This window comes from Vicugna pacos, chromosome 20, assembly GCF_048564905.1.
Source record: "Vicugna pacos chromosome 20, VicPac4, whole genome shotgun sequence".
NCBI lineage: Eukaryota > Metazoa > Chordata > Mammalia > Artiodactyla > Camelidae > Vicugna > Vicugna pacos.
The window spans coordinates 24427212-24445026 of NC_133006.1; the positions used below are offsets into that span (position 1 = coordinate 24427212).

Here is a 17815-nt window from a genome sequence, read left to right on the forward strand (position 1 = left end):
GGGAGGTGCTGGTTGAGGATTTCATCCTACCCTAATGTTTTTACACATTGGCACTGAAAAGCCAATTGTTTGCTTCACACGTGGCTGCCTGATAAAGAGTACTTTTCAAGCCTCACTGGCAGCTAGGTATTGGCCACAGGACTAAGTTATGGCCAGTAACATGTTGATGAGCTGTAGGTTAGTTTGGTAATTTCCTCTGCCCTTCCTTCATCCTGAGGCTTGGAGGATAAATAAACAAGCTAGAGCTTCACTTCAGACTGTGACTAGGAGGGTCTGACCCCAAGAATCATGGAGCTGAGGGCTGGGGGGAGGAGGCATTCTGAATACCTGAGGACCTTGTGGTGGCATGATTGTCACAGAAGTGTTGTATGACCTCTTGACTTGAATAATAAACGTCTATCTTGCTTTAAGACTTATTTTGGTTTCTGTTACAACTGAACTTAAAGCTGATATAAACAGGGGCACAGTAGGTGTTTAGTATTTAGAGTGAATGAATATATCCATGCTCATGGCTTCAACCACTACCTACATGCAGATAACTCAGCTTTATGTCTCCAGTTTTTTTATTTTTAATGTAACAATTCTGTAGGGAGTTCATGTTTGTTCTGGGGGGAGGTAATTCGATTTATTTAATGGAGGTACTGGGAATTGAACCCAGGACCTCATGCATGCTAAGCATGCACTCTACCACTGAGCTATATCCTCCCCTGTCTCCAGTTTGATCTGAGTACCAAGCCTGTATACCCAACTACTTAATTGCTCTCCTTGAATGTCTTAAAAGGCAGCTCAGACTCAACCATTCCAAAACAATTAGAGGCATTCTGTTTTCTCCTAATACCTTTCTGTTTAAATGGGTACTTGGTTATGCAAGCCAGAATGAACCAGAGAAACCTAAAATACTTTCATTTTGATCCCTTATTTCCAAATGTCCACTTTTCTCCCCACTCTGCTACCCAAGACACCACCAGCACGACTCATTCAGGCTACTCAAGTAACCTTCTAACTGCCACTTCCAAAAGACCCTTACATCCTGCAAGGCCGAGAGGTCAAGGTCCTCTTCCTCCTGCCTCACCTCCCACTCTTCCCACGTCCTCTTAACACCTCTGCCTGGACGATGCTCTCCCACCTCACCTCCTGCTTGTCCTCAGTTTGTCCCCATTGCCATCTTCCCAGACTGCCTTTATTACATACTCTCCCACCAGGTCTTGCTTCTTCATTGCACTTTGGACAAGTGCTTCACATGAAGTTGTGATTTCTTGATGAACATGCCTCCCACTGTAGATCTTAAATTCACTGGTTTTGGCTCTGTTATCTCTGGTGCCTGGCATACTGCCTGGCCAACTGGCGCTCTACAAATATCTGTCGACATATTGCTTTGTTGTTAACACTCCATAAACATCAAACCATAAACACGGGTAAAATGTTTAAAAATTACTCCATGGATACCTGGCCTTGCCTTTCTCCAACAAAACTTCACCCTTGAACGTAATGCAGCCTGCTCCAGTTGATGCCCATAGGATAATGGGACCCTATGGGTTCCTTCAGACTGGAAGAAACTTCTATCACCACTGCATACGAACTCAATGAAGAATAAACTGACTCCAAGCACAGCCTCATCTGCATTTCCAGAGATGACTGGAACACAGGGATTAAAGAAAATGTTTGTTTCCACTGTGTTTATTACTAATGTAAAAAATGTTAAAAAAAAATTCATTCTCAGTTCTCCGACAGCTCTCACCCCTCCCTCTTGCCCACACAACTCCTGACCCATTTCCTCAGGGACAGTTCAAAACTGAGCCTGTTCACTGCCGTTTTCACAGAAAACAACCAGTGCCAGGGATGCAGGGGAAGAAGGTTGGAAGAGGGCGACAGTACTATCCAAGTTCCACCCACAGGTAGGCCAGGTGGAGATTCACAGAATTCAAACGAAAGGGCTGGTGGCCTCACAATGAAGTAGTTTAACTAAAACGGGCTGGAGAGGAGACAGGGTAGGCCCATCTGAGGCTTTGGAGGACATCTCTCGGGCCTGTGTCAAACCCAGAGAAACCGACACCAGGAGAGGAACGAGCAGGACCAGGGAGGCAGTCTTGTGTGAAGTTTCACAATTCTCCCATGTTGGGAGGTGGGGAAGTCTAGAGGGCACCGACGGCCCCACTTGTTTTGGCAGAAAAACTTACTCTAGTGTTGGGAAGTCACAAAAATGCCACAGACACCGAGAAAGGCTACGGGGGATGCACAGTTTCACAAAGCACAGTGATCACAGACCATAGCGGTGGGGATCATGCTACTGACGCAGAAACTACGAAATCCAGAAGCAGGGAGAGTGGCCTCTCGGGGAGTAACTCTGGACAAGCCATTCACACTTGACTCCAGGTCAGATGACCTGGTGAGTGTCACGGAGCAGCTGACAACATTGCGGGTAGGGGCTGTCACGTAAAAAGAACTTCAAACAAGTAGCTAGAAGAAGGGATTGGCAGGAAACTGCTCCAGGGCTCTCAGGAATCCAGGGCAATCCCGGGGGCTGGGCAGACAGATGCACAAGAAACAGCACCAAAGAGGTTTCCTGTTCCGCAGTCAGTCGGCGAGGGGGAAAAGGATCCAGGAGGCAGTTGAATGGAACGAAGATGGGGTCCTGAAGACGAGTCTCTGGAAGCGGGATCAGAAGAGTGCACACCGCGCACCAGCGATGGAACAACTCTGGACCCCAAGTTGGGGAGGTGGCGATGGGGGTGGGCGTCACTGACTGAGGGTAGTGAGTGGAACCACCTCACAGTAGCCATCTCAGGGCCCCAGGGAAGTGTATGGCCGCTAGGTCAGAGGGCTCCTTCCAGCCTGGATGGGAAGGCACAATCTCACAGAGGAGGTCCATTGACGCCTGGGTGGTAGAAGGCACAGAGGTCCTCGTATCGACAGTGGCCCTTTTTGGCAAAGTGTCGGCAGACAGGGCGGTCGGATTTGTCTGTGAACAAGTGAAAATTAGGCAATTTAAAATGCTACTGAGAAGAAAAAAATTGTGACAAAAAGCAGAGAAGACAGATTTCCTACTCATTACCATTTCCAGATATTATGGAATGGTAGTCTTTCTCCTGGGAGAAAAAACATTCAGGGCTACTCCTACTTCAAAAAGACAAAGGACAGCCCAGAGGAGAAGAGTCACGGGCATCCTGGGCACTGGGTCACTCTGGGAGTGATGGCTAGTAAATGTGTGCAGGCATAAAGAAAATGGACCTCACCTTCCATAACCTGGGGTCCATCCTTGGGTGGGCAGGTATTCTTGATAAGAGACCAGCTTTTGAGCCTTCGAGGGTTTCTCTGCTCTTTGTGAAAGCCTCCCCTGGAGGGACCTCCATGGCCTGGTCCAGGAAAAGGAGGTTCAGCATTGACTCCCCACCAACCACGACCGTATGGGCCAGACCTGGGGCCTAGGCCTCCCCGAATTGGACCTCTGCCCCGGGGAGGAGGTGGGAGACTCAGCAGCGGTGGGATTATTGGTCCCCTTGATCCCGGAGGACCTCTGTGAAGAGCTGGAAAGGGAGAGAGAGAGAGAAAGAGAGAGAGGAACACGGAAAAGTGATCAATGACCAGCTAAACTCAGATAATGAAGCCTTCATATTTTTTTAAAAACTTTTTATTGAAGTACAACATACATACAAAAAGATACACAATTTTAAGTGCACAACTCAATTATCACCAAAGTAAACACACCTGAGTGTCCACTAACACAGGCTGGAGAAAGAACAGAGCCTTATTAACACTTTAGAAGCCCTACCCTCTTGCGGCCCTCCTTCCCTACCATTCCACCTTCTTCCCCAAAAGAAACAAGTATCCTGACTTCTAGCACCATAGGTTAGTTTTTGCCTGTTTTTGAACTCTGCATAAATGGAATCATACAGTGTGCATTCTTCCTGCGTCTGGTTCCTTTCACTCAACATCGTGTTTATGAAATTCACCCAGGTCACCTGTAGCAGGAGTTCCTTCATTTTCATTGCAGTGTAGTATCCTATTGAGTGTACACACAACTTATTTATCCATTCTACTGATGGTGCACATGTGGGTGGATTCCAGTGTGGGGCTATAATGAAAAATGCTGCTATGAACATCTTTATACATGTTTTTGTTACACTCACATATGCATTTCTGTTGAGTGTATACACAGTAAAGGGAGTACTGGGTCCTTGAGTATGTGTATGCTCAAGTTTAAGAAAGTCAAACCTTTTTTTCCCCCAAAGTGGTGGTCGTACCAATTCATGCTCCCACGAGCAGTTGTTCCATACAACTGGTAGTTCCTTGACAACACTTGGTAATGTTGATCTTTTTCATTTTTGTCATTCTGGCGTGAAAAGTGTTTTTTTTTTTAATTGTGGTTAAAACACATAATGAAAAATTTGCCACCTTAACTATTTTGAAGTGTACATCTCCATAGCATTAAGTAGATTCACATGGTTGGGAAACACATCTCCAGAACTTTTTCATCTTGCAAAACTGGAAGTTTATAGCTACTAAACAACTCACTTTTCCCCTCTTCACCCAGCCCCTGGCAGCCACCATTGTACTTCCTGCTTCTATGATTTTAACTACTTTAGATACCTCACATCAGTGAAACCATACAGTACTTGCCTTTTTGTGACTGGCTCATTTCACTTAGCATAATGGCCTCAAGGTTCATCTGTGCTGTAGCACATGACAGGACTTTCTTCCTTTTTGGGGGCTGACTCATATTCCATTGTAGGATTATATCACATTTTGTTACCCACTCATCCATCAATGGACATTTGGTTGGCCTCCATCTCTATGGTGAGTAGTGCTGCTAAGAACATGGGTGTGCAAATCCCTCTTCAAGATTCTGCTTTCCACTCTTTTGAATAAAAACCCAGAGGTGGAATTGCTGGATTATATCGTAGTTCTGTTTTTAAATTTTTGAAGAATCTCCATACTGTTTTCCATAGTGGTTGCACCATTTTACAATCCCACCAACAGTATACAAGGGGTTCAGTTTCAAAGTTATGTGTTTTTATCTTGCATTTATTTGACGACTAATGATGTTGAGTTCTTGTTCATGTTTTTGGCTATTTAGATCTCAGTTTTTATGAGGTAGCTGTTCTGGTCTTTTGCCCATTTTTCCAGAGAGTTCCAGAGTTGCCCATTGTCAGTGAGTTCTTTATAAATTCTAGATTTGAGCTCTTTATTTAAAGGCTATATTTATTGCAAGTCTCTTCTACACTAGGGCTTCTTATTAACTTCTTACTAGTGTCATTTGATTAACAGAAGTTCATATTTTCTAATGTAGTTCAGTCTATCTTTCCTTTACGGTTAGTGTGTGTGTCTCTTGTCTAAGAACTCTAATCTACTTTAAGATCATGAAATATATTTGTTTTCTAGGATAATTTCTTTATCTTTTATACTTAGATCTACAGTCCACTTGGAATTGACATTCATATATGGTATGAACAGGACATCAAATTTCTCTTTTTTTCCCCACAAATATCTAATTAATCCAGCATCATTTACTGAAAAGACCACTATTTCAGTTCCATTTTCATCATAAGCGAGGTGGCCATTTATGTGCGGGCCTGTTACTGAACTCTTTATGTTGTTCTGTTGACATGTCCATTGTTGTGCCAATATCACACCGTCATAACTGCTGTGGCTTTACAGTAAGTCTTGACATTCAGGGTAAGCCCTTCCATTTCAAGACAGTCTTTGCAGTCTCACTCTGATCCTTTGCATTTCCATATTATAATGTAGAATGTTTATTTTTACCAAAACATTGTAGGGATTATAACCGGGAGTGCACTGAATCTATAGATCAATTTGAGAAGAACTGGCATTTTTACAACAATGAGTATTCCAATCTATCAATACACAACATCTCTCCATTCATTTACGTACAAAATCCCTGATTTTTAAATTTTAATTCCTTTTTAGGTTTTAGCCCCTCCCTTGCTCCCTTCTCCAGGACCTAATCAAAGGATCAGGGCCCCTTCCTCCTCACCTGACTTGGGGTCGCCAGGCTTTCCATTGGCCATGGGGGGAGGGCCCAGAAGGCTGGGTGGTCCTAAGAGTAGACATGAAAATACGGTCATCAGAATGGATTAAAGGACTGATGATCCTGTTTCTTTCTATTACTCATTTCTTAATCTAACCAGTAAAGCCAGGTATATTCTCAGCAGTGTTACAAGTTCTCACCCCACCTATCTGCAAAGCTCTTCAAGGTTTGCAAAGTGGAGACTCAGTCAAGGGAGGGAAGGGTAACTACAAACTTTTTCTATTACATTGTTGCTAACCAAAAGATCCCAAGAGATTCCAGAGGCCATCTAATCCCTCTCTTTAACTGCTGACCAATCAGATAGCTTTCTCCCTCACCCCGCCACCGAGTAGTTTAAGGAAAACTACACTTCCACCTTCCCTGTGAAAGTCCGTTCACAAATTGTCATCTCAGTCACTGCAACCTGGAACCTCTCTATTGACCCTCTCCCTTGTCGTTTTGTGGCTGCGCACACAAGCTCTTTATCTTCTTCCCTGCCTTCTTTAGAAAGGTTTAGGGGCCAGTTTGAAGTTGAGGGGTCAAGTAAGAGAACTCATTTAGTATGCTCCATCCCAGACAGTCCTCCCCCCGCCCCCGCCCCAGCGCGTGCGCCCTTCCTCCTTCCGTTGGAGTCCCCTCCCCCGCACCTTTTCAGCCCCTAACCCCATGACTCGACCGGCTGACAGGCATGTGCACACCCCTCCCGGGCTCCTCACCGATGGGACTCCCATCCTCCTCGTCTCCAATCTCTTCCTGCTCTGGTAGTGGAGGCTGTTGCTGCGGCTGCTGCTGCTGCTGATTCTGCTTCTTTCGTTTCGGCATCGTGGTTGCGGCAATGGCTGCAGCGGGATTTGGAGGGCAGTGAGGAAGGGGCACGCTGGGATTCCGTTTCCGCTTCCGGGGGGGGCGATGGACAGTGAGGCTGAGACTCCCGCCATTTCACTTCCGGAAGGCTGCGGGGACCATTTGTGCGGCTCGTTCTCAAATCAGCCGCCTCCCTCGGTCTCTGCCAGGCATGGTGGCAATCTCAGACGTTTTCTTTGCCGCGTTTCTATAAATGCTTTGAGAAAGTTGCTCGCTTCTCTTCTCGCTGAAAAAAACCCCACAGCCGGCTCCTCATAGTGTGCCATAGAGTTGAAAGGCTCTCGGGCCAGAAGGCCTGATAAGAGAGAGCTGTCGCATCCTAAGATCGCCACATCCGGTCCCCGGTTTCTATGGTAACAGCTGCAGGCACAACTTCGTGCCCTATGACCTCCCTCCAAAAATCCTTGTCCCACCTGGGTTTCCCGCCTCACCAGCGCTTGCACTTATGAACTGAAAACCTGCTCCTTATCATCGTCCTCACAAGGAATTTCGGTCCACGCAGGGCGTTGCCCAGGGCTCTCCAGACCTCCATCCGCCCCTCAAGACCTCTGACCCTGCCGCCAGGGTAGCCCAGCACCTCGGCTTCCTTCGCCGGACGCGCAGTCGCGGCTTTCCTCTAAGGTCCAGCGAGGGTTGGTAAAGTAGCTTCTGCGGGTCCACGCCCCTTTCTCCCCACGTTGGTAGGGCCCGCCCTCCGCTCCACCGCCCCCTCCAGGTGAGTGGTAGCTTCTCCCAAGCGCGCAAGGTAGTGATGACACGCTTCCCCCCTCCTCCGAACGCGAGTTGGTAGCGTCCGTGACGAAGTTAGCCCGATCCTCCCACGCGCGCCTTCTTCTTCGCCGCCGCTGCGCCCTCTCGGTGCTACTGGCTCTCACGTGCGGGTAGCCCACCCAGCATCATCCTCCCGCCTCGCTCTCAGAGGGAAGTGACTATATTTCCCTCTCGGTTGCCTTGCACCCCGGCCGCCGGGGCGCATCGGCTGGGCCCGCCCGCTGACGTCACCTTACGGCCCCGCCCCCTCCAGGGTCCCGGGCCCTTGCGGCGGGGGCAGCCCCCGGGGGAGTCAGTTGAGGCGGCGGGAGCTCGGCGGAGGGCGGGCCAGGTGACTGGTCCGGGCCATGCCGAGGAAGAAGCCTTTCAGCGTCAAGCAGAAGAAGAAGCAGTTGCAGGACAAGCGGGAGCGGAAGCGAGGTCAGTGCGGGAGCTAGAGGAGGGGGCGGGGCTCGGACTCCCGCACATCTGGAAGGAGGGGTGTGCCCGCCTCACCTCTGGGAGGCGTAGGAGGGGGTGGTGGCCGCGCGCCGACGCGCGTGGGCGACCGCGGAGGGGATTCCTTCACCCCAGCCCACTACCTCTGGAAGGGGTGGGGAAGGATGGAGAGTTGGGGGAGGGGAATCCCTCCTGCTCGAATGGGGCGCCATCCCCGCAGATCCCTGGAGGAGGAATGCCTCCCTCCACGCACATCCGGGAGGGTCTTGGGTAGGGTAGCTGGGAGGACCCGGCTTCAAAAGAAGTGAGGTGATGTGAGGAGGAGCCAGGCCGACCGAGGAAAGGGGTCTTATAGCCCCTGAGAGCTGGCCAGCACTGGCGTCACCGACTCCTCCCCGCAGGGCTTCAAGATGGGCTGCGATCCAGTTCCAACAGCCGCAGCGGGAGCCGGGAGCGGCGGGAGGAGCAGACCGACACCTCAGATGGAGAGTCTGTGACCCATCACATCCGCAGGCTCAACCAGCAGCCTTCCCAGGGGCTGGGGCCGCGAGGCTATGACCCAAATCGGTGAGAGTGGGCGGGGGGCTCTGTCCCGGGCTTCCCCGCCTACCCGGAAGTTAGAGCGTTGGGGGAAAGCAGGCTCCTGCTGTTGGAGGCTTGAAACAGGAGATGGTGGGACTGGGATGCTGCGGTTCTTCACGGGCCGCTGGGTCACCGGAGCGGATCACAGTCTTCCCTTCCGGAGAGGCTGGAGAGAGTTTGACTTTCAGAATGGCGAAACTTAGAGGAAGGCCTACCACCGCGTGAAGGAGATTTGGGGGAGGGCTGACTCAGAGGGGAGACTTGAACGGGAGAGAAAGCTTTGCGAAGTTACCTGCTGGTCCCGTCCTGTTAGATACCGGCTGCATTTTGAGCGAGACAGCCGCGAGGAGGTGGAGCGGAGAAAGAGAGCAGCCCGGGAGCAAGTGCTGCAGCCTGTCAGTGCTGAGCTGCTGGAGCTGGACATCCGGGAGGTCTATCAGCCAGGTTCCGGTGAGTGAGAGCCCAACACCAGGTTGCTTGGGACAGGCAATGGGCTGAGGGAAGGAGTTTGGAAGAGTAAGAGCTGACTGGGAGGAAGGGGTCTGGGATGCACCTATGAGTCCTGAAACTATTCTCAGACTTATTTGGGCTTTTTCTTGATTTCCTAGTCCTGGACTTTCCCCGACGTCCTCCTTGGAACTATGAGATGTCCAAGGAGCAACTGATGAGCCAGGAGGAAAGGAGCTTCCAGGAGTATCTTGGGAAGATTCACGGGGCTTACACCTCTGAGAAGCTCAGCTACTTCGAGCACAATCTGGAGGTGAGAATACAGTGGGGACAGGAGTGGGGCATGGTGACCCATGGTCAAATTGGTCTGGGGTCAGGCGGGAGAGTGACTCTGAGCTCAGGTTCTCTTCCTCTGACCTTGTCTTTTCAGACATGGAGGCAGCTGTGGCGAGTGTTAGAGATGTCTGACATTGTTCTGCTAATTACTGATATCCGACATCCAGTGAGTCCTGGGGATGAGGGTGTGCGAAGGGGAGGAGGGAGGAAGATTCTTGATGGGTAAAGGGCAGAGGCAGGAGTTGGGAGCCAGAAAGGTAATCTCTTCCTTTCTGGTCTCCTCTACCCCATGCTGATGTCTTCAGTCAAGAACTCAATTTTTATTCATCCATGTCACAGCCTATCACTCCTCTCCTGGTCAATTGACTCCACTCTCCTATATTTTTTTGATGGAAGAGTGGGCTGTTTCCTAGCCCTTCAGAGCTAATAGAGCTCCTAGTGTCAAGCTCCAGGGGATTCTATGAAGACAGCTGGGGTTTAACCCCCTGGCCTGCCACATGGGTCACTACAGAACTCAGCCTCAGCTGGGATGCTAGGGTGTGGTTAAGGCTCTAGACTGTGCTGCTGGACAGCCCCTGTGTGAACTTGGCTTTGCCACTTGCTGTTGTTCTCCAGTGGGAGAAAAGGAGGTCTGAGGTTTGTGCAGACATTTAGGTTGGAGGGCCTTAATGACATACACGCCTGTGTGCTCCTAGACATGCATGCATACACATGCTTTCTTACGCAGCCACTCTTGCTCAATACAAACACGCACACACATGGCTTGCATGTACATATGCCTGCGTACACATGTAGACAGTTGTCTAAATATGAAAATAGATATTAATTTCTATCCCAACTCCCATCCCTGTGTGTGATCCCAGCCTTCACCCCAGTGTGCTAGGGGTCACTATTTCTTCATCTTGTTTTTAGCTCATTTCCGTCCCTAATTAGGCCCTGTGCTAAGCCCCTAGAGACCAATGCATAGGTGTTACTTACCCCAGCTTGTCCTCCTAGTTCAGTTTGGCTGATTTGTCCTTGTTGCCCCAGGATCTGCTACCACCAGGGTCTCATCTCCAAAGCTGTGCCTGGTGAATGGGGAGCTGGAGGCAGAGAACCCTGGGTTGACCTCTTATCACTCCCTCCTCTTACCATCCCTGTTCCAGGTTGTGAATTTCCCACCAGCACTTTATGAGTATGTGACTGGAGAGCTTGGGCTGGCCCTGGTGCTGGTCCTGAACAAGGTGGATCTGGCCCCACCAGCCCTTGTGGTTGCCTGGAAGCATTATTTCCACCAACACTATCCCCAGCTCCACATTGTCCTTTTCACCTCTTTTCCTCGGGACCCTCGCACCCCACAGGACCCTAGCAGCGGTGAGTGGGCAATGAAGAGGACAATGTGGGAGTGGGAGAGGTGGGTGGCAGGGACAAAGGGGAACCTGATCTTGGGCCTGAGGGTGGCAGGACAGAGAGGGTGCATAAAGCCCATGGGGTGTGCTTATGCTTTTGTGCCCTCTGATCTCAGTCTTGAAGAAGAGTCGGAGGCGGGGGAGAGGATGGACTCGGGCCCTGGGGCCAGAGCAGCTACTGAGAGCCTGTGAAGCCATCACTGCCGGGAAAGGTATGTGCCCCTTAGAGGGGAGCTGTCGGAGGCCCAGGGGGAGATGAAGGCCTTGGTTCACTTTGCTCACCTTTCCCGGAGTCAGTCCCTCTCTTTTGGACTCAGGCAAGAGACCACAGGGAAGGACAGAAGAGAGAGCAGCCTGACTTAGTGGGACAAGAGAGGCAGCGGGTAGGCAGGAGCCCCAGTGGTTTGCTGCCTTCATTCTTTTGAGTCAGAAACTCAAATGCACGTGATTCCACGGTGGGGTCAGGTGAAGGCTGGGGAGAGTCGGCCATGGTGTCCAACTCCAGAGGGCACCACTGGTCTGCGCCATTGTACACAGTGGCCCTGGAGAGAACCTTCTTCTCCTTCCTTATGCAGTGGACCTGAGCAGCTGGCGGGAGAAGATTGCCCGGGATGTGGCTGGGGCCACCTGGGGCAATGGCTCCGGGGAGGAGGAGGAAGAGGAGGACGGGCCGGCCGTCCTGGTGGAGCAGCAGACTGACTCAGCCATGGAGCCAACAGGCCCCACACGAGAGCGCTACAAGGACGGGGTGGTGACCATCGGCTGTGTGGGTAAGGAAGCAGTGGCCCACGTGTGGCGGCCTTCTGGGGGCACGGAATTTCAGTATTTGGAAAAGAGGGCAGGTGTCAGGTCCTGTTAGGCTCCAGGGTCTTATGCTGTGGTGGCAGGATTGCTGCATGGTGGAGTTAAATGCCACCTCTTCTCTCAGTTTGTTGATCTCGAGCAAGTTATTTCTCCACTCTCAGTCTAGTGACTTTGATTTAAAAAATGAGGACAGTGATGCTCAGTTAAAAGAATGGATGTGAGGACTGGAAGGAAGTATACAGAGGGCCTAACAAAACTTGGCAAACAATGATAAAAGTAATAATAATAATTATTAAAAGTTTAACATTTACATGATGCTTGCTGTGTACCAGGTATTATTCTAAGCGATTTACATGGTGACTGTTTCAGTTCTGTACTTAGTCCAGAGTAGAGTAATCCTTAAGTTGTAGTAGGAGCTTAGCAAGTATCAGCTTCTGTCTGGGTCTTAACTCTTTAGGTCTCCTGTCTGTGAGAATCTTCCCTTAATTAAGAGCTTTGTCTGTGCTCTTGGTTGGGGAGAAAGGAACAGAAAATTAGGGCCAGGGCCCCTTTTCTTTTGAGGTAGGACAGGTGAGAAGTGACTTGGACAAAGGTGTGGTAAGCGAGGTGATAATTGGAACCAAAAAAAGGCCCAGTCCAAGAGAAATTAGGGAAAGCAGAGTAGTTTAGCTCCTTGGAAATGTTCCTGACTTATCTTTCAGTCTCCTTTTTGTCTTGACAAAAACCTGCCTGACTGCTGACGGATGGCTCCCCTTTCCAGCCATTTCCCCCCAGCTTTGCCTCCCCTGGCGTCTGAGCCCAGCTCTCCCACACAGGGGCCCTGTGCCTCTCCCCTGTGCCTCTCTCGGTAGCCACTGCACTGACCTGTCTGGGTTCAGGGTGGTGGAATGGGGAGAGCGTTGCTGTGGCCCAGGCAGCGCTGAGTTTGGATTTCCCTCCAGCTCTCATTCACTTACCCATCGGACAGATACTTACCCAGCACCAGGTGCTGTTCTAGGGATGGAGTACGTTGCTGTGAAAATGACAGAAAAGTCCCTCCTCTCACGGAGCTTGTTTTCTTGGGAGTAAATTGATGCGTGATCTGAAATCCTGTATTTAGGGAATAGTGACTGGGACAGGAGAGGTCCTCAGGGAAAGCCCCCCTGAGGAGAGCCTGGATGCTGAGCTGAAGTGGCCATTTGGAGACGTGAGGAGAGTTCCTTCCAGGCCAAGGGGTCTTGAGGTGGGAACGAGCTTGGTGATTGTGGGGCTAGCCAGAGTGCCAGGGGGACTGGGGAATGGGAGCCCCGAAAGAGAATCGAGGATGAGGTCAGAAAGCTCAGGGGCCACATCATGTAAGGTCTATGAGAAGGTGTTTTGGATTTTATTCCAAGTCTGATGAGAAGCCAGTGGTGAGTTCTGAGCAGGGGAATGACAGGATCTGATTTCTTGTTTTAGAAGTTTGCTGTGTCTGCTGAGAAGAGAATGGTGGGGCTGGGCAGGACAGGAAGCAGAGGGAGTGTGGTCAGAGGCTGTCCCAGACTAGAGAGAAAGAAGACTTGCTCAGAGCAGAGTGGTCGAGGTGGAGGTGGGGAGACAGGTCAGAATCAGAATATATTTTGAAGTTAGAGAACGAGGTTGCTGATGGGTTGCACTTGGGGCCTAAGAGAAAGTGAGGAATAAAGGAGGACTTCCAGGGTTTTGTACTGAGCAGCTGGGAATACTGAGATAGGAAGACTGGGAGAGGAGCAGGTTTGGAGGGATTGGGGAAAGGAATCAGAAATTAAATCTGAGATTCTTTTTATATATCTCAAGTGGAGATGTTGACCAGGCAGTGGGTATAGGAGCCTGGAGCTTAGGGGAGAGGACTGGAGATTTGAATTCGGGCAAGATTTAAATTTGGGGAGCCACTAGTGAATATAAATGATATTTAAAGCCAGAGGCTTGGATGAGATATGGGAGAGGAGGTAGGCGGAGAGAAGGCCAAGCCATTTAGAGGCTGGGCAAAGGAGGGCAAAGCCAGGAGTGTCCCAGAAGTCAAATGAAAAAGGTTTAGAGAGGAAAACAACAGGGACTTACTGTATAGCGTAGGGAACTATATTCAGTATTTTATAATAAACTATAATGGAAAAGAAAAAAGATACATACATGTATGTATATAATTGAATCACTTTGCTGTAAACCTGAAACTAACACAGTATTGTAAATCAACTATACTTCAGTTTTAAAAAGTGATAAAAAATTTGGAGAGGCAGGGAGGGCTCAGCTGTGTCAAATGTTGCTGACGGGTTGAGTGAGATAAGAACAGACTTGCTCAGCAGCTGGGCAGGGTGATCAGTGGTTTCAGGGAAGTGGAGGAGAGAAAGATAGATTAGGGTGGCCCCAAGAGACCGGCACCGACATGGCAGAACTGCACCGTCTGCTGTAGTTCATAGTCACAAAGATGGCAGGAAGAAGTGGTGACAAAAAATAGATAAGTCTTTGAGTTTTACTATAAAGGGAACAGAGGGATAGGGCCGGTAGGGGTTGTCAAAAGAGAGTTGTTTCCCCTTCCCCTTCTGAAAGGAGACACGGTCACGGAACCCGTGGGTACGGAGGGCCGACTGTACTGCACCATTTTATATAAGGGACTTGAGCATCCATGGATTTTGGTATCCTCAGGGGCTGCTGGAACCAATTCCCTGTGGATCCCGAGGGCCAGCTGTACTCGAGCTGGTTGTAAACGCAGCACAGTCAGCACCGTGGTGCATCTTTGCCCAGGCTTAGTCAGCTGCCCGGGAGCAGGTGCTGAGTGGACAGAATTGCATTTTACAGGGTTGGGGTTTTGCCGGGTGACTAAAAAGGGGAGAGGCGGGGCCAGGGAGTTGAAGGTCTATTAAGGGGACTGGCCGTCCAGCTGGATCATGGAATCTAAGTTGGGTAAGAAGGGAAGAGAGGCCATGGGCTGATTATTGAATGCTGTATCTGTGTTAGTCAGGGTCAGATTTATTGGAATGGAGGAACCAGAATAAGAGAGCTGGAAAGATGGATGTCAGGGCAGAGAGAGGGGTGCTTGCAGTTGAGGTTTGTAAAGTGTGAAGTGTCAGGTCCGGCTCAGAGCACAGAGGTGGGGTTGACAAACCTTTGGAAGGGAGATTCTGGCACTGAGAGGCCAGAGTGCTGCCCGGGAGATCTGTGCAGATGCTGAAGTCAGCCAGAATGAAGGTGGTGTCATGAGGAGAGTGCAGTGAGCCCCTGGGCTTCCAGTCTCCTTCTTGGAGAAGTTTTGATAATCATGGGACATGTGTCTCACTGGTATCGGGCACTCAGTCTACCGCAGGCATAGCCACACAATTGTATTAGTTTCTCATTTCACCCTGACCACTCTGAGGCTGGAGGTATCCGCTCTGTAAAATGCAAAAACAGAGATTCAGAAAATTAAGTAAATTGCCTTGAGGTCACAAAGCTTGGCTAAGCAGGGAGGCCAGGATTTGGCCCTGGGAGTCCACAGCCTGATCTGTAACTTGAAATGTTATACGGCTTCCTTTATTCCTCCTGCGCCCTGGTTTCCCTTTCATCTTCAGCTACAGTACTGCATCCTGCCTGTCCCAAAGTTAGGATCTGTCAGATGTTAATTTTCCTTGTCTTCTTCAGGTTTCCCCAACGTGGGCAAGTCCTCGCTGATCAACGGGCTGGTGGGGCGGAAGGTCGTGAGCGTCTCCAGAACCCCGGGCCATACCCGGTACTTTCAGACCTACTTCCTCACCCCCTCCGTGAAGCTCTGTGACTGTCCAGGCCTCACCTTCCCCTCCCTTCTGCCCAGGCAGTTGCAGGTACGAGGGCAGAGTGGGCAGCTGTGGCGAGAAGCCTGGAGGCCAGGAAGGTGCTGAGCGCTCTTGTCTCCCCTCAGGTCCTGGCGGGGATCTACCCCATCGCCCAGATCCAGGAGCCATACACGGCCGTGGGCTACCTGGCCTCCCGAATCCCTGTGCAGGCCCTGCTCCACCTGCGCCATCCAGAGGCTGAGGACCCCTCCGCAGAACACCCCTGGTGTGCCTGGGACATCTGTGAAGGTGGGTTCCGTATGCCTGGCTTCTCCCCTCCCCTCCCCTCTCTCCGCAGAAGTCCTGCCATCAACCAGGTGGCTGGCCACTCACCCCTAGACTTCTGTCTCAGGGCCAGCAAGATCTTGGCCTGGAATGTTCTGGGGGAAACTGGAAAGACTGTATTAGGGTAGTGGGGTGATGGTGACTGGGCCCAGTTGATGGGCTTCCCTCCCCATTATCCTTTTTTCTCTCCAGCTTGGGCAGAGAAACGTGGTTACAAGACAGCCAAGGCGGCCCGAAATGATGTGTACAGAGCGGCCAACAGCCTCCTGCGGCTGGCATTGGATGGCCGTCTCAGCCTGTGTTTTCACCCGCCGGGCTACAGCGAGCAGAAAGGTCAGTCAGCCAGTGTCCTTCCCCAGCCCCTGCTCTAGCGCAGGCAAAAGGGTGTGAGATTTGTGGCCACACAGAGCGAGGATTCCGGATTCTGCACCCATTGGCCAGTTGGATGTTACTAAGCATCTCTGAGACTACTTCCTGATCTGCAAAACCAGAGTGGTAGCTGCCCCCAGCAAGGTGGGGGTCGAGACTGGAGTTAACGTGTGCAGAACTTCTGTTTGGTGCCCAGCACATGAGAGGCTGAATGAATGAGTGAACAGATGAATGCCAGCAGCTATAAAAGTTATTGTTATTCGTAGTCTTTGCCTCTTCCCCATCTTTTCCTGGTGTTAGTTTCTTGCTCAAAACTCTCCTCCATTCTTTTTCTTGTTTTGGTTCCCCAGGCACCTGGGAGTCCCATCCAGAGACCATGGAGCTGGTGGTTTTGCAGGGCAGGGTGGGGCCAGCAGGTGACGAGGAGGAGGAGGAAGAGGAAGAGCTGAGCAGCTCCTGTGAGGAGGAGGGAGAGGAGGACCGGGATGCGGATGAGGAGGGGGAAGGGGATGAGGACACCCCAACCTCAGCTCCAGGGTCCAGCCTGGCCGCCCGAAACCCATACGCCCTGCTGGGCGAGGATGAGTGCTGAGTCCTTGTCCTGCTCCATCCTCCCCCCACCCCTAATATCTTTGCTTTTGGACTGACCTGGGGTCTCTCCCATCTGCCGCCCCAGTTATGAATAAAGATTGTCTGCTTTGTAGCCCCTTCCCCAGATGGACTGAGGTGAAAGCAGCTGTGGGAGGCTTCTCTGCTCTTCTCCCTTCTTTTTCCAAGCATTCTCTTTACAAAGGAAGTGTTCTCTTAGGAGCTGATTCAGTGGGTTCTAAGGTCTGAAACCTGCTTCCTCTGCTCACTCTCCTACTTGTACCTTAGGAACCCCATCATCAACATGGGGAAGCTGGGGGTCACTTCAGGCTTTTGAGGCCTGTTCTAAATCCAGCCCCCTTTGAGAGTTTGTGCCAGGCCCTCTGGGACTGGAGCAGCAGCCAGTGCGCCCCCTGCTGCCAGACCTGGGTTATACCAGGAGCTTCTGGGAGAAGAAGCAGTGAAGAGTTGTTACAGCTGATGTCTCCAAGTGAGATTTTCACAGGATTTATTCGAAGTCAACAAATATTTATTGAGGGCTGACTGTGTGTCTGGACTTATGCTACACACTGAACATATAAAGATGCCTGACCTGAATAGACAGCCTGGCCATGATCAAGATCCCGTTATCAGGCACCCTACTTGTTGGATTAAGAAGGGTGTATAATGTTCTCCAAATCCTTAGGTCTCATGCAATATAATTCTAGAATCTCCTGTTGATGGAAATATTTAATTAAGACTAAAGGCTTGTGAAAATGTTAATTAAATGTGCACGAATAGTCTTAATTACTGGCAAACAAGTAGCGTGCACATTTACGATTTGATCAGGAGCCCTTTAAGTGTTAAGTTTCATTATTTAAAAGCCTGTATACACTCAGGGTGTACTAGATTCATAGGGAAGCACACAGAACCGGTCTCCTGAATCCCACTTACCCTGGCTTGGGACGAGCCAGGGAGACCCAGTGCAGGGTCTGAGCTGTCTTGCCATGTCAGGCAAATCTCAGCAGAGATCAGCTCTCTTATGAGTCAGGGTATCTTAGGCCTGACTGTACTTCTCCGTTGTCAAGCAAGCAGTTGAACTCCTAGATTTAATTCTTGGAGAAAAGAGAGAGAATAGGCTTTGGTTTATTGGCTGC

At 50.4% G+C, this 17815-nt stretch overlaps 2 protein-coding genes across 3 annotated transcripts; one reads left to right on the forward strand and one right to left on the reverse strand.

Moving 5' to 3' along the window:
* Nucleotides 1-1649: 1649 nt before the first annotated feature.
* PRR3 (proline rich 3) lies at nucleotides 1650-6874 on the reverse strand. 2 transcript variants are annotated; one of them, XM_006215281.4, is made up of 4 exons: nucleotides 6742-6874; nucleotides 5993-6055; nucleotides 3234-3524; nucleotides 1650-2959 (listed from the first exon to the last, which is right to left on the reverse strand). In XM_006215281.4, exons 1-4 carry the CDS (start codon nucleotides 6845-6847, stop codon nucleotides 2853-2855), a joined length of 567 nt encoding a protein of 188 aa, XP_006215343.1. In that variant the 5' UTR covers nucleotides 6848-6874; the 3' UTR covers nucleotides 1650-2852. The 2 variants fall into 2 exon arrangements, with proteins under 2 accessions (XP_006215343.1, XP_006215344.1); XM_006215282.4 differs by lacking the exon at nucleotides 5993-6055.
* Nucleotides 6875-7430: 556 nt separating this feature from the next.
* Nucleotides 7431-16794, forward strand: GNL1 (G protein nucleolar 1 (putative)). The gene is made up of 13 exons (XM_006215280.4): nucleotides 7431-7521; nucleotides 7914-8080; nucleotides 8500-8665; nucleotides 8994-9130; nucleotides 9289-9440; nucleotides 9558-9629; nucleotides 10609-10816; nucleotides 10968-11063; nucleotides 11427-11621; nucleotides 15268-15446; nucleotides 15524-15686; nucleotides 15915-16055; nucleotides 16442-16794. Exons 2-13 carry the CDS (start codon nucleotides 8008-8010, stop codon nucleotides 16681-16683), a joined length of 1824 nt encoding a protein of 607 aa, XP_006215342.1. The 5' UTR covers nucleotides 7431-7521; nucleotides 7914-8007; the 3' UTR covers nucleotides 16684-16794.
* Nucleotides 16795-17815: the final 1021 nt, after the last annotated feature.

Excerpts from the sequence above, each read along its gene's own strand:
- PRR3 (XM_006215281.4), bottom strand. The coding sequence starts at position 6,847 with ATGCCGAAACGAAAGAAGCAGAATCAGCAGCAGCAGCAGCCGCAGCAA. Across the intron at positions 6,056-6,741 it reads GGAGGATGGGAGTCCCATCG|GACCACCCAGCCTTCTGGGC; the intron begins GTGAGGAGCCCG and ends GTCTACTCTTAG. Across the intron at positions 3,525-5,992 it reads GCCTGGCGACCCCAAGTCAG|CTCTTCACAGAGGTCCTCCG; the intron begins GTGAGGAGGAAG and ends CTCCCTTTCCAG.
- GNL1 (XM_006215280.4), top strand. The coding sequence starts at position 8,008 with ATGCCGAGGAAGAAGCCTTTCAGCGTCAAGCAGAAGAAGAAGCAGTTG. Across the intron at positions 10,817-10,967 it reads CCCACAGGACCCTAGCAGCG|TCTTGAAGAAGAGTCGGAGG; the intron begins GTGAGTGGGCAA and ends CTCTGATCTCAG. Across the intron at positions 15,447-15,523 it reads TTCTGCCCAGGCAGTTGCAG|GTCCTGGCGGGGATCTACCC; the intron begins GTACGAGGGCAG and ends GTCTCCCCTCAG.